This window comes from Tympanuchus pallidicinctus, unplaced genomic scaffold (assembly GCF_026119805.1).
Source record: "Tympanuchus pallidicinctus isolate F22 unplaced genomic scaffold, pur_lepc_1.0 scaffold9, whole genome shotgun sequence".
Lineage (NCBI taxonomy): Eukaryota > Metazoa > Chordata > Aves > Galliformes > Phasianidae > Tympanuchus > Tympanuchus pallidicinctus.
The window spans coordinates 16,670,921-16,684,231 of record NW_026294813.1 but is presented as its reverse complement, the minus strand read 5'-3'; the positions used below and the strand labels follow the sequence as shown (position 1 = coordinate 16,684,231).

General features: G+C 38.7%; 1 protein-coding gene across 2 annotated transcripts in view; it reads right to left on the bottom strand.

Moving 5' to 3' along the window:
* Positions 1–13,311, bottom strand: part of KIAA1328 (KIAA1328 ortholog) — a 180,868-nt gene that overhangs the window by 94,897 nt on the left and 72,660 nt on the right. For both annotated transcript variants that reach the window (XM_052670657.1, XM_052670658.1), the window contains one exon: positions 12,723–12,850. In XM_052670657.1, the coding sequence (XP_052526617.1) occupies positions 12,723–12,850 (128 nt within the window). The remainder of the gene's footprint in view (positions 1–12,722; positions 12,851–13,311) is intronic.

Sequence of the window (13,311 nt, the reverse complement as noted above, 5' to 3'; positions counted from 1 at the left end):
TGGTGACAAATCATTACTCCCAGAACACTGCTCAAGGAAATGTAATGCTGCCGTTTTCCAAATGCTTGGTTATAAAACCTTTCACACATACAATATTTAAAACCATGAATTACCTTTGAGAATGTATCCAAACATCTAACAGTATCAAGTCATGGTAATGGTTATCTGTTTATAGGTCAGGAGGGCAGTAAATTATTGCAATGGAAAGTAGTAAAGCCTACATTGTACTTAGTTGTGCTGTTTAACAGGTGATACGGAAAAGTAGGTGATGCATGGAAACTTCAAGTTTTTATAGCTCCTGCCTCAATTTGAACTCACTTATATAAAGATGTCACATTTTTAAACATTTAAAAGTCAAATTGTCTGGAGAATAGATTCATATAAAATTTATTTTCAGAAACCGATATTTAGCCTACTGCTATTAGAGTTGATTGCTCTTATGTATAAGCTTTATTCAAGTTTCTACAGGTTTGAAAATACAAAGACTGACATTTCAGATCCCATACTCAAGTGTGTCATTAAACAGAAATTGAAATGGGAACATTTCCACTTTCTCAGAAATACTCAGTTCGTTAGGGTGATAACTACACTAACTGCCTTTGAGTTTTTGTGAAGCTACTAAATATGACTCTCCTTCAACACAGACAGGAAGGAGGAGTTGCAATGGCAAAAGAAAAAGCCTGAATTGGTGTCTCAGCCTTACCCAGCACAATATGGCCTGAGAATTCAATAGTTTCAAAGCCCTGCCAAAATAGCTATTTGTAAGTGGCTAATGGCAAAAATGTTTCATTCTGTTTATGTCAAAGACATGTTTGTCAGGTGCTGGACAGCCAGACAAATCAGGGTCTAATTACTTCAGTCAATTCCCTCCATTTTATCCTTTCAGTCTACACTGAGTTATTAAAACATCAGAAATAAAATGCTACCAAGACAGCAATAAGGGAAATAAGATGTCAGAACTCTATTAACAATGGCATTTTCAGAAAGCAATGTAAATAGAAATTCAAATTTATGCAAGAAATATATATCAGTAAGTAATAATATAATCATCCTGCATTTATCTTTAAAGCAGCTTTCATCTCCAAACCATAAAAAAAGGCTTCAACATGCTGGCATTGTGATTTCTTTTGAATGCTGACCATCACTCAGATTCGGGTCTGTGCTATGCCTACCTAGGAAAAGAGAATATTGGTCCCCAACCCAAATACTACAGTTGTACAAATAACAGTATGTGAATAATAATTTATTCCACCCTTGACATTTAGCCAGCTCAGAGAGAACGTGTGACAGTTAAGCAGTTGTAAGATAAAAAGAACCGGAAAATGCCACATTCAACTGAAATGACAGGAAATATTTAGGCAGACAGAATGTAATAAATTTGGCAGACTTATGGGAGTTTAATTGCCCCTTTGTGAAAAGGGATAAATACATGTAAAAATCGTAACTGCAAGAAGTTTCTGGGAGGAACAGCTTTCTGTTAGAGGTATCTAAATCTTTCTTACGTGAATAGGACCACCAAAGAAAGAAGTTTCCTTGGCACATGATTGTGCTATTACAGCTGTGGCTCCTGACTTGGCTTTGTGCAGGCACCACGAGGAAAGTGGCCTCCAGCCCCAAAGGGCCTGTGACACCATACCAGCAATGCCTCAAGCTTACTGTGGCTCATATCTGTTAGCACGGATAGCAAGACGTTTCCAGCTTCATACAACATCTGCCTGCCCAAACAACTGAACCTCACTTGCTCTCAGAAGACAGTAGCATACTCCTTTTTCTGTCCCTATCACTTTGAAGCGACTCACCTAGCATGGGGTCTGGGACATCTCCCTTTAGATCTCAACTCAGGTGCCTCAAACCCTCCTGTTCATGGGCCAGTAATACAAAACACTGTATTAACAGTGCTGGAAATGAAATGTGTTGATTTCACCAGGACACCTACTGGATAAGGACAGGTTTTTAGGCTAGCTTTGTGTTCACTTTTTTTTTTTTTTTTTTTTTTTAACAAAACAACCTGCTCATCATTTTACAATGCTTCTGACATTTCAAAACATTTTCATAATACTCTTAATGTCAGTAAAAGGAGTATCTTGATATTTGAACCACCAATGAGTATTTCAGATCAAGATACCTAGATTTAACCTGAATCATCAGTAGAATTCAAGTCATCTTCTGGAAGCGTCTCTCGTCTTCACCCTTGTGTTCTGCAGAAGGACCCAAGACTTTCTGAGGCTGTTGCACACAGAGGTACAAAGAACGTTTCAAGAATTAACTTTCTAATATATTGGCATTCACTGAGTTACTTAGCCTGAGTAACAAGGTACCAAAAACAAATTTTCTGTGCTCCTCTACACTTACTTCCAGAGCTATAAATAAGTCTGTTGTCACAATGATAGCACTTTGGTTAAGCCATTAGAATAGAATTAATGCTTAAAAAGCAGCTGATAAGAATGCATAGATGTGTGTCTAGCTAATAGAAGGCTCCGGTGTTTTCTCCTCATGTTTTACTTGCAGAACTGCCGACTCTTCATTTCAGATTATGTGATCCCTTTTATCTCTGATGAATAAACACGCCCGTGAAGGGAATCATACAATATGTGTATCTGCCCTGTGTCATACAGCATTGGAGGGTTCTCCCCACGTTAAGCACTCGTTCTCCCTAGCACAGCAATCAGAAAGGCTGCCTTATTACACAAATTAACTTATGTACGGAGAAGTCCCAAAATAGCTGAGCTCTCCTTATGGTATCTCTAACTCATACATTTTAAATGCGCTGAGCTTACATGCTCTAACAAGTAGAGGGCATCATATGCTATACAAAGAGCATGAAACTAAGCCAGACAGTAATTAAAAAACCCAATGGCAAGAGATGCCACAGAACAGAATTAGACACCAATTCAAGAGCTTGCCAGCCCTCAGCAACTTGGTAGACCACAGCAGCAGTCCCAGTCTCACTTGTATGCAGAATTCTTATGCTCAGCAAAACTAATGAAAAATATTAATCAAAATGTCTCACGTCCCTTTATTGACAGTCCCATGACTAAAAGAAAAAACACAAAGGCCTAAATATTTAATGACCATTCTCTATCATTCCTTCAACTAAAAGAGACTTACACTAGAGGTATCACTGGCTCTGATTTTACCAAAAGCTTCAGAAACTAGAAAAAGGACCAAAGATAACATTGCAAAAAGCTAATGTCTGTGAGTGAATTAAAATGCTGACGTGTCAGAAAATTTATACAAAACAAACAAAAACGACAACAACAAAACAACAAACAACAAACAATTCAAACTGGCACCTTTTTCTTTAAGATTTAGAAAAAATAGAAATTAATGCAGTGTCACAGTCATAGATGGTACACTACTCAAAGCCTGCCTACAGGTTTATCAAGTGAAGTATGAATGTTGAACTTGTGCTGATGCTTCAGTCATAGGTTTGTGTCTTCATCAGATGCTACATACTGGTTTGAGAAACAAGAAGTTATTTACAAGTCAGCCAGTTTGCATACACATTCACATGATGTTTTGGCATGCTCCCAGGCACAGAGAACAGGAAAGTTTTTGCAGTAGCAGTGCTGGTAAGGTACACATGCAGGCTCTTCCATGTGTACATGAATGCAGCCAAGTGAACAGTGCTGTGCAGCCCAGGTCTTCTTTTCCTCTCAACCACCAAGGCTCTAGGGTCTCAAATGCAGAGTACACACACTTAACTCAAAAGTTACAGACAAAAGTAACTGAGCTGTCTCCTTCAACTCCATATATAAATATATGCAGGGACATTATGAGGGACACTAACAGCTACCCGCAAACCACAACTTCCAAATCACAGAGTGCTCAACTGAATGAGCATTGAATGACAAACATCCAAAGAAGATTTGTGCCAAGAAGTTGCAGTAAGAGTGGAGCACCATGGAAATAAAGCTTATGTTATGAAGATATGGATCTCAGGAAGAGAAGCACTCTCCACAGCTACCACCTGAAATTTAGAAGAGCTCACAGGTTACTCTACCCTTGCAGGCAACCAAGTTCATTTAATTTAGTTTTGCAACCATGAATATGAACACCTCCTGATTCATACGGCCTTCTTGGCATGACAGCAAGTAAAAGCATTTCTGCTGAGACTTAGAAGTAACATTAGCTTGCAAGAGCGTGTTCTTGACGTGGCCTGCAAAAGCCGCTAAGGTCCTCACATCATGGTGAAAAGTCCTCCATCTCAAGTTTGAAAACAGAGACATTCATCGGATGTACTGTTAGCTGACAACCTTCAACTAAGGTACTGTTATTCATGACACAACTCTAAAAATAAAGAAGAGTTTTTGAGGTTGCATGCTGGAAAACAGAAGTCATTCTGCAAGTTTGCTTGTCCTTTTCCAGCCAACAGGATACTGCTGCTTAAGGAGAGGGGAACAGATGGGGAAAGACGCAGCGTGGAATCAAATTTAGCTACTGTGGACTGATTAGAAATGACTTTATTTCTATCTCATGGTAATCTAGACCTCAGAGATAAGTCAGAGAGTATAACTTATTTCTCCTACTTCAAGTTCTAGGAAGTGGCTCTGCCACACTAAGAAACCAAGCACCTGCGTGGCTAGCCATTACATAAGTTTCAGACTGCCAACCTTCCTGCATGGACAAAAAAAAAAGTAATTTATCTCTGCCTGTGCTCATGAACCATCATTAGTCAACAACAGCAATGTAGTCTGCTTGTCTTTTTCCGCATACATTCCAAACTCTGAAAAGAAACACACATTACAATAAACCTGACTGTTGAGCATTTCAGACATTACTGGCATCACCTTAATAGATGAGAATGAAAAAACTGTTTCGAAATAAAATTTAGTGCATTAATTGGATCAGAGATCAGACTGTTCTAAACCATAAACACATGCAATCTTGCATCAAGCTTGCCACAGATGCACATTTGGAGATGGCACCACATCAGATATATTCAGCTTACGTAGACATATGATCTGTCTCAAGAATTTAAAATTTGTCCCATTGTGGGTAGAATCCAAGGAGGAGAGTCCAGTGGAGTCTTTGTAAATTTCAATGGTAAGCTGTGCATCAGACAAATTTCAGTTTGAACTTCTTGTAGCTCAAAATGAAAAACTCAAGCTAGATCCTAGGGAACTAACTTAAAGAGATATTTCTGCAGGCAATCAACCTGGTACAGACAGATAACAAATTTCCACCTCCTCAGCTGAAAGAAAATTACAGCCATGGCTCTCATGAAAAATCTTTCTGTCTATGAAGACCTACCTGGAGTGCTCTGGATAGATAATCACCTGGCCTTCCTTAAACAAAGTCTTTTCTAATTAAATAACCTGATCAACTCACAAAAAAAATTGTGCTTTGCAGGCAAAAGATGGCAACCAATGTCTCTTTCAATACAAGAGGTCTGCTCTGATAGTAATGCCTCATATTTCATTATGTTGGCAGTATGGCAACAGAGATTGAATGGTCCAGCCAATATTCCATTATGTTTTGTTGCCATGGGACAGATCACAGCAGAGGGATGGTCCAACAAAATGGACTGACACGGAAGTGCAGTGTTGGAATACTGCCAACTTTGCACTACATAAATGTTCACACAGGAACAAAAAGAACAACCATATGTAAGTTTAACAGGAGCTATTGAACCAATGTGAGGCTGAAGGTGACAGTTTTCTGGATCAAATCATTAACGGTGATGAGACGTGTCAGCTCTGTGGTCTTCTGACTTCCATCCGTTCAGGCTAGTGAAAGATAGACAGTATGGGCAACGTTTTCCTAGGAACAACGTCATCATAGCACCTGTGAAACAGTGCATCACTGCCAATGATGCAGACTATTATAAGCATGGTGTGCAGGCATCCCTGGAGAAAAAGCATAGGTGGTGACTGTGTTGAAAAAATAGCATTTTGTAGATGAGAATTTTTTGTATCAAATAGCGTTTTTGTGTTCTTTGTAGCTTCCATGGAAATAAATAGGAGGTATTCCTTTGTGTAACCTACATTATAATCACTATTACAAACTTCTGAATAAAGTTATCTAGGTTGTGTAGTCCCAGATGAGTTTACAGTAACTCTATTAATTTCCATATTAAGAAATAAAGGCCCAGTTGTAGAACTACTGCTACTAGCTCAGAAGCACTTTCTCTTCATACTAAAACAGGTTTTCACCTGAGGATCTTTCTTAAAGAGGAATGGATGAGTAAGAACAGAGTGGAACTATACAAGAATTCTGTCTGTAAGGGAACTCTGCAAGTCATCTTGTCCAAATCCACCTGAATGTCTCCAATACTAGTTTTCAGAAAGCTGGGAAGCTCAGGAATGTAACGTAATGTTAATCATAACATACAGGACTTGGCATGCTTGGAGACATGCAAAAAACGTGTTTTATTGACTACCTGAAACTGGAGAATCAGGGAAGTTGGATGCACATGAGAGACCAGCTGGCAATCTCAACATTCAAAAAAATACAAAGACAGCAGAATCAAAGGCATCTACATAGGTCAAACGGACTACACTAATAAACGTGCCAGCATACTGCTAGGCTGCTGGCACATTTGCTTGACAGTGATAAGAACATGTATAGCTAACTCCACAAAGCAAAGGGCAAAACAAGAGATAGTTTCCTCAAGATGTGCAGCATATTACAATATTTGTGACTGAAAATAACATTCTAACTTTCATTGACAACGCTTCACCCACACTTAGAAAGGAGATGCAGCAGATGCTGATGAGCACGGTCGTAAAACTCTCTCCCAAGAACCACAGTGGGGGATAAAGTGAAGAAACTGTTATATCTAAGTTTCAGAAGTGTCCTCAAGGACAGGAGGCCCTCAAATGACAGAGAAGGAACTTCTCATCTGACAACAGCTGCAATATGCGCAAAAACTTATGAGGTCAAGAGAATGTTTTGCTAGAAAGGAAGGCATTGCCTTCTTTCCAGATTTATCCTTCAGCAGAAAAATACATAGCTGATATGAATGTCCACCTAAGGAAAAGATTTCCATAGGAGGTATAGTCTTTAAAGCCCAGCATATGAAACTGAAAGAAGAATCTTCAAAGTAGAAGAAGATCAAAAATCAAGAGACTAGAGACAAGTTTGATTAAAGACAACAGAAGAATAGCAAAGAGAGAGTGAAGTGATGTAGATATCAAGCTCAGACCTCACTTAAGCAGTGAGCTGAGAGTAAATCACTTACTAATGCAGCATCATTCACAGCATGCCAGTAGACAGGGCTTTTTCAGTGCCCCGTGGTCCTATTATAGCATGGCTTTCCAGGGGATTGTGTGCAAATGTAGTTATACTGTCAATGTTAGCAATAACATATATTTCAGTACTGATGTTTCCTTTTAGTTTAAATATTTATGTTTTCTTTTAGTTTAAATATTTATGTTCATCTGCATTTCTGTCGGGTGTTAGCACATTTTTAACCCAGACAGGTAAATCCAGTAGGACTTTGTAACCTACAGGTGAAAAGAAAATACATGACTTTTTTCCTTATACATGGTATCCTGTTCCAGATTCTAAATCTGAAATATCACTAAGCACTTAGAACACACATGAAGAAGCTCCCAAACCTTAGTGTTCACTGCAGAAAACGGGATGAGGATAAAAAGCATTATCTCCCTTTCATGGATAAAAGAGGTACAGAAAGTGATCAGAGGATTTGCCAAAAGTAACACAGGTAAGGCAAGGCTACTCCCAATATTTACTCACACTAAACTTTCTCTTCGTCTGGCCTCCTAAAATTATTCCAATACCCTTGCGTTCACAGTCAAATTAATTCTTTATTTATTATCCCAGTTCTCAAGTATATTTCAGATAGGCTCATCCATTGTTCCTGTGCAGCTGGGTAAACAGACAAAGTAAATTCTATCATGCGGGTTTACCTTATAACACTCAAAACCCTTTGCATATGTGGGATTTTTTTCTTTCAGAGAACGAAGATTGTATTTAGAGGTGACCCACACTGAAGGAAGAGGAATGGAGAAGTCTGGGCACAATCAGAAAGGCTTCTGAAGATTGACTTTTTTCAATATTCTTATCAAAAGAAAACACAAAACTAATATTTGAAGCTTTAGTACATAATTGCCCTTATTAAGGCAAAAAATGGCAATGATATGGACATGAATTTTAGTCACAGACATGAAAAGAATGCAAGACTTCCTTTGGAGTTAACTGTGAAATGACACTCTAATTGTGTAAACAATGTTTAGGATGAAAAAGTGACTCATAAGAAGGAAAAACATTATTAAAAAAAAAAGCAGTATCAAAAATATAGCCTCCTCCCCAAAAGCTAGTCATCTTTACGCTTTACAATTTTCCCAGCACAGAGCATAATTTTCTGTGTGCTGCTGGCACTGTGCTTAGTACACAATAGTGCCCCCTTCCTGACAAGGGCCCCTGGCATTCCTGAAATATGAACACTAACCAGGAGACAGACAGTAGTGTATATGGGAAGGGGAAAGAACAAATATCCCATCAAAAATGCACTACTGATACACCATTCCGTCTACAATCACATTCCACACCTATTACATTTCTACATACAAGAGGAAGAACTGCAACTTGAAACGCACTCAACAAGAATCTGTGTAAATCTAGGAAGTTAGCAGATGTGTTGATAATCTTCAACAAATAAGAAACAAAAGCTGCCAGCTGTACTAGTAAATTCAAAGATTAATAGGCAATGCTGAGACAACAGATATTATTCTTCTTTCAGGCAAAGTAGCTCCAGAATTCAGGTCCGGTAAAAACTCAAACTCCTGCCTAACTCTTATGAATCAAATCCTGCCAATGCTGCAGAACACCTACACCAGCCAGAAACTTGCCAAAGTAAACTGGATTATTGCCATGATTTGAGATGGCAGTGCAGCAGCAACTGTACAAGTAAGTCAGGCCTGATTACCTAGAACAAGGACAATTCTCTTTTCATCTCCAAATAAAGCTTCTGAAAATGGCAAAGATGGAACAGTTGAGAGCTACAGAGAGAACATCTAAAAATCACACTTGACAGAAGAGATTTAATTGCATTTTATTATGTATGGTATCTTCTATTAACTTTGGGGCAGAAGCCTATTGTTCAGTAGAGCTCTTCACTTCCCTTACACAAGAGCTATCTCTTTGAATCTGTATGAGTCAACTTTAGTAACCACTTCAATATTCACTTTGCAATTAATGCTTCTTTTTATGGGCTGGTAGAAGGTAAACCAATTTCAGTTCAGCTTCTAGGTATTGAATTTATTATAAAAAGTTATGTACTTAAAACTCCTATAATGAAACCAGAGGCATCATGAGATATTAACCTAGAGTTAATGCTGAGAAGGCCAGTTTGAATAATTCAATTCATGTCACCTTAAGTATCTTTTCAAATGGAATTAACTTTATCTCACAAAAAAAGGAAGCCCCATGTTCCAGTTACTGATTATTGACTTCATGAGAGTCTGTCTTAAATCATCTCACCACCATTTTCCCCACATTTTTATTTCACTACTACCAGAATACTTCTTTAAATTTTGAGGGCTGACTTTCCTTATAAAGAAGCAATATCAGCTCAGAGGAAAACGTGCTTTCAGAATAATTGTTACCTTTATGTGATGCTAAAACAGACAAAAGCAAAAGCGAACACCAAAGTAGCTGCATTAGTTCAATCCAGCTAGGAACTAGGACTGCATTTCAGCCACGTGTGCAGAGCTACAGCAATCACTTCACTCCCATACGATCCCATCTTTCTGCAACAATGCCACAGCAGTTCGGTAACACTGCAGTCCTCCTGACTTGTTAACTGCCTTATTGCAACATTGAAGCCAAGCATCTAAACACCAAAAAGAAATGCTTTCAAATTCCTACCTAAAGCTAGGGAAAGGGACAGCTCTTGGTCAGCATTATTGAACAGTAAGAACAAGGGAGTCAGACAGGCAAAAAGCAAGCGATGACCAGATAGATACACATGTAGCATTAGGAATGAATTAAAACAAACAAGTAGAAAAAGGGGGAAATGAACAGAAACATAACAGGCAGAACAAAGAGGTGCTTCGGTACACAGTATAACCATGCAGTCCCATCTTTCTGCAAGACACTGGAAAAATCAGAGCAACATCTTGCTCTGAGACGCAGGTTCCCCTGTAACATCGACCCGAAACAGAAAATGTTGATTACCTCTCCTAGACAGTTCAAAGTAGTGAAAGCTAGGTAGCAAGCTAGCATCCATTGATTTAAAGCTAGACAACAGCCAAGATTTCCTTGGCTCAGTCAAAACAAACAACAGGGAAAAAAAAGATTCCCCATGGTCAAGGATTCAAGCTCAGGAAGGCTTCCTTTTGCATAAACAAGATAGACCTTCTCAAACTTTAGCTTAAAATAAATAATATTGAGAGCATAAAAGCTTCAGCAGGGCAAAGAGAGCTGCAGTGAGCAGCACTTGGAGTAAATTGAAAGTTCTTGGGGTCTTCTCCCCATTTTTTACCTCCCTGAAATCTCTGTATGCTGTGTTCCTATGACATTCTCCCATGATGCAGGACACCTAAATGCAAACCCTGTGCTCACCTAAACTACAGTTAAGACAACACTCAAATAGAAAAAAGAGAGACCAACAATGATCCTAAGAATTCACAGTTCAGTTAAGACAACTGACAAAAGACAGAACCAAAAAATTGTATGTAAATAGTACAGTCATCCAAACACCAGCCTATCAGGTTTGGTTTCGATAGCTATGATGTAAAGGACCATGTCAAGGAAACAACTGAAGCCGTGAAGCAGGACTGTGAATCTCTCCACATTTGAGCTGTGAAGAGAAACAGCATGAAGTGTCTGTTTAAAAGAAGAAAAAAAAAGAAAAATGCAACAAATACCAAAGCAACATATACTGAAGAAATAAACTCCATGTCCACCAGGATTACATAGAAGAGAAATTTGAAAAGGAAAGCTAGAAAGATTAGAAATATTTTGCAAGCTGTAAGACAGGCTGGTTGAAGCATGTTTTGACAATTTCTATCTATGCCTACAAAGCTTTGCACAAAGCAAGAGGGCTACGGTAATTTCAGACCAGTTAGCCTGGAACTGTAGACTCGGTAACCGTAAATGAAATGTCAAGACAAACCTAGAAATAATATATGAATTTGCATTTGTGGACAGAAGTATCTGCAAGTATAAAGAAAAGAAATAATGGGATCGAAGATTAGCTTGATAGAACTTGCACGTGAAGTCAGAAAACAAGCTCAGAGAAGTTCTGTGCATACACTGACAGCACTTAGGAAGCCAGAAAAAGGAGAAACAAACATGGATTGCTGTACTTCAGATGCTGATTTGACAGTTAATAGGCTGAAGGCTTCCTGCTATATACATCTAAACATTAGTACTTCTGTGGGATTAGACCGTATACCTTTGTAGCATGCATACCTAGTACAAGTCACACGTATTTTAAGATGAAAGGCTAAAGGTGAAAGATTTCTAGCAGAATCCAATCCCAGGGAAGTAACAGCATCACCCCAAAATCAGCTGCCAAGACTGCATGGGCTCTTCTGGGTGGCTCTCCATCAGGAAACCCAGGGAGCTGTGTATCACAGAGAGGAACATGAACACCGTTCATTCTCAGAGAAAATAAAGACCCTTATTTTCAGCTCAAAAACATCACAAAATGGATAGCAGACAAACATACAAAAGAACGGGAACAAAATGCTTGTAAAAGCTAGAAGCCTGATAAACAGCAACATATTTTCTAAAAATGTACAAAGCACAATTCCTGCTGCCAACGAAGACAGTAATGCTACTTCCTGAACAGAATTAAAATTGTAGTTCTGCCTCCATGGGCTTCTGAGCAGTAGGATCTGCCTCTGCAATTCTGTTAGCAGGTACTACAGAGAGGACAGAGTTAGGCCACCTTCTGAATGCTATGCTGGTGTCTTCACCTCCAGCCACAGTAGAAGTCTGTAACACTCATCAGGAAAAGAAAGATTCAAGCATACAAATCATAAACAGGCATGGTCTGTTTTAGGTAGGATAGACTCTGAATGGAGATGCACTGATGGAAACTACTGAAAGACAACAGCGACTAAAAGCATCAGGTAGAGATTGCATAAATTGCTTTAATTTCCAGGGCATCATCTGCTATCAGCAGGGATACAAATCAAGTACCTAGTTATCAGAAAAAAAACCTCTCAGGCAACCATGTTTTCAAGTCTTTGTGCATATACATCTGAGAACCATTTTACCACTTAATTTAACACGTCCTATCTCCAGTCAATGTTTTCTGGTTTTAAACAGCATATATAATTATGGGTCTTCTATAAACAGCTCAAATCAGATGGGCTGCCTTACAGGCTTGAGAAAGTTCTTATTGACCAAACACATCATCTGTAATCTCCTTTTCAGTCATCAAAAGCTACAGTGAAAATTTAAAAGGCTGTATCTACAGTGACTGCAATTATTTCACTGCTTAAGAAATAGAAGGGAAGAAAACAGGGGAGCATCTTTTTCCTTAGCAAAAGCATGCATTCCAATGGTTTCTACTGCATTACAACATGGTCAATTAACTTCACCCATTTCATTGATCCAAAACTTGCTTCCTTTTTTGTCTTCCTGCAATCCACGCATTAAGGGAAGGCCATGGGAAACCAATCACAGAACAGTTATCAACACTGAACAATACACAACAACACAATTCAGTTTTAGTTCTAGGAAAAGAGAAAAAATGTTGTGGAGATGTCATAAAAAAGTGACATGGAAAAAAAGAATCTTACCTTCTGCTCCTTTTCCTTGGCAGCACTGAGTTGAGAGAGGGAGAGTGACAGTTGTTCCTGCTGCTCAGCTAGGTACTTCTGATACAGGCTCAAAAGTTCCTGGCATTCTCTGTACTGCTGCTGCATAGGTGAGACATCAGAAGTTAAGGAAAAAACACTCTTTGGTGAATAGTTAGACACAAACATAAGCCAACTCTTCCTGCGTAAATCCGATTTAGATCCATAACACTTCAATTTAAAAACAGATATTGTGTGTTTGAGTACTGCCTAATGATGATAAATCTGTCTAGAGATGAATGTTCAAGTACAACCTTCTTTCTATTCAGAATGGAAAGAGAAGAATTGCACCAAATTCTTTTATCATTGGAAAAGGGACAGCAGGAGGCAGGTGATGACATTGTTTCAGCTGGAACAATTACAACCCTCTGATTTGTATTCAGCAAAGCCAGACACTACCAATGTTTATTTATAAATAAATAAATAGCCAGCCAAGTAAATAAATAGTCCATTTTTAAGCAGAGACATAGATTCACAATCCAATCTCTTTGCTTGAGCACCAACCGCTCAAAAACCCAGAGCCGCAGATGCA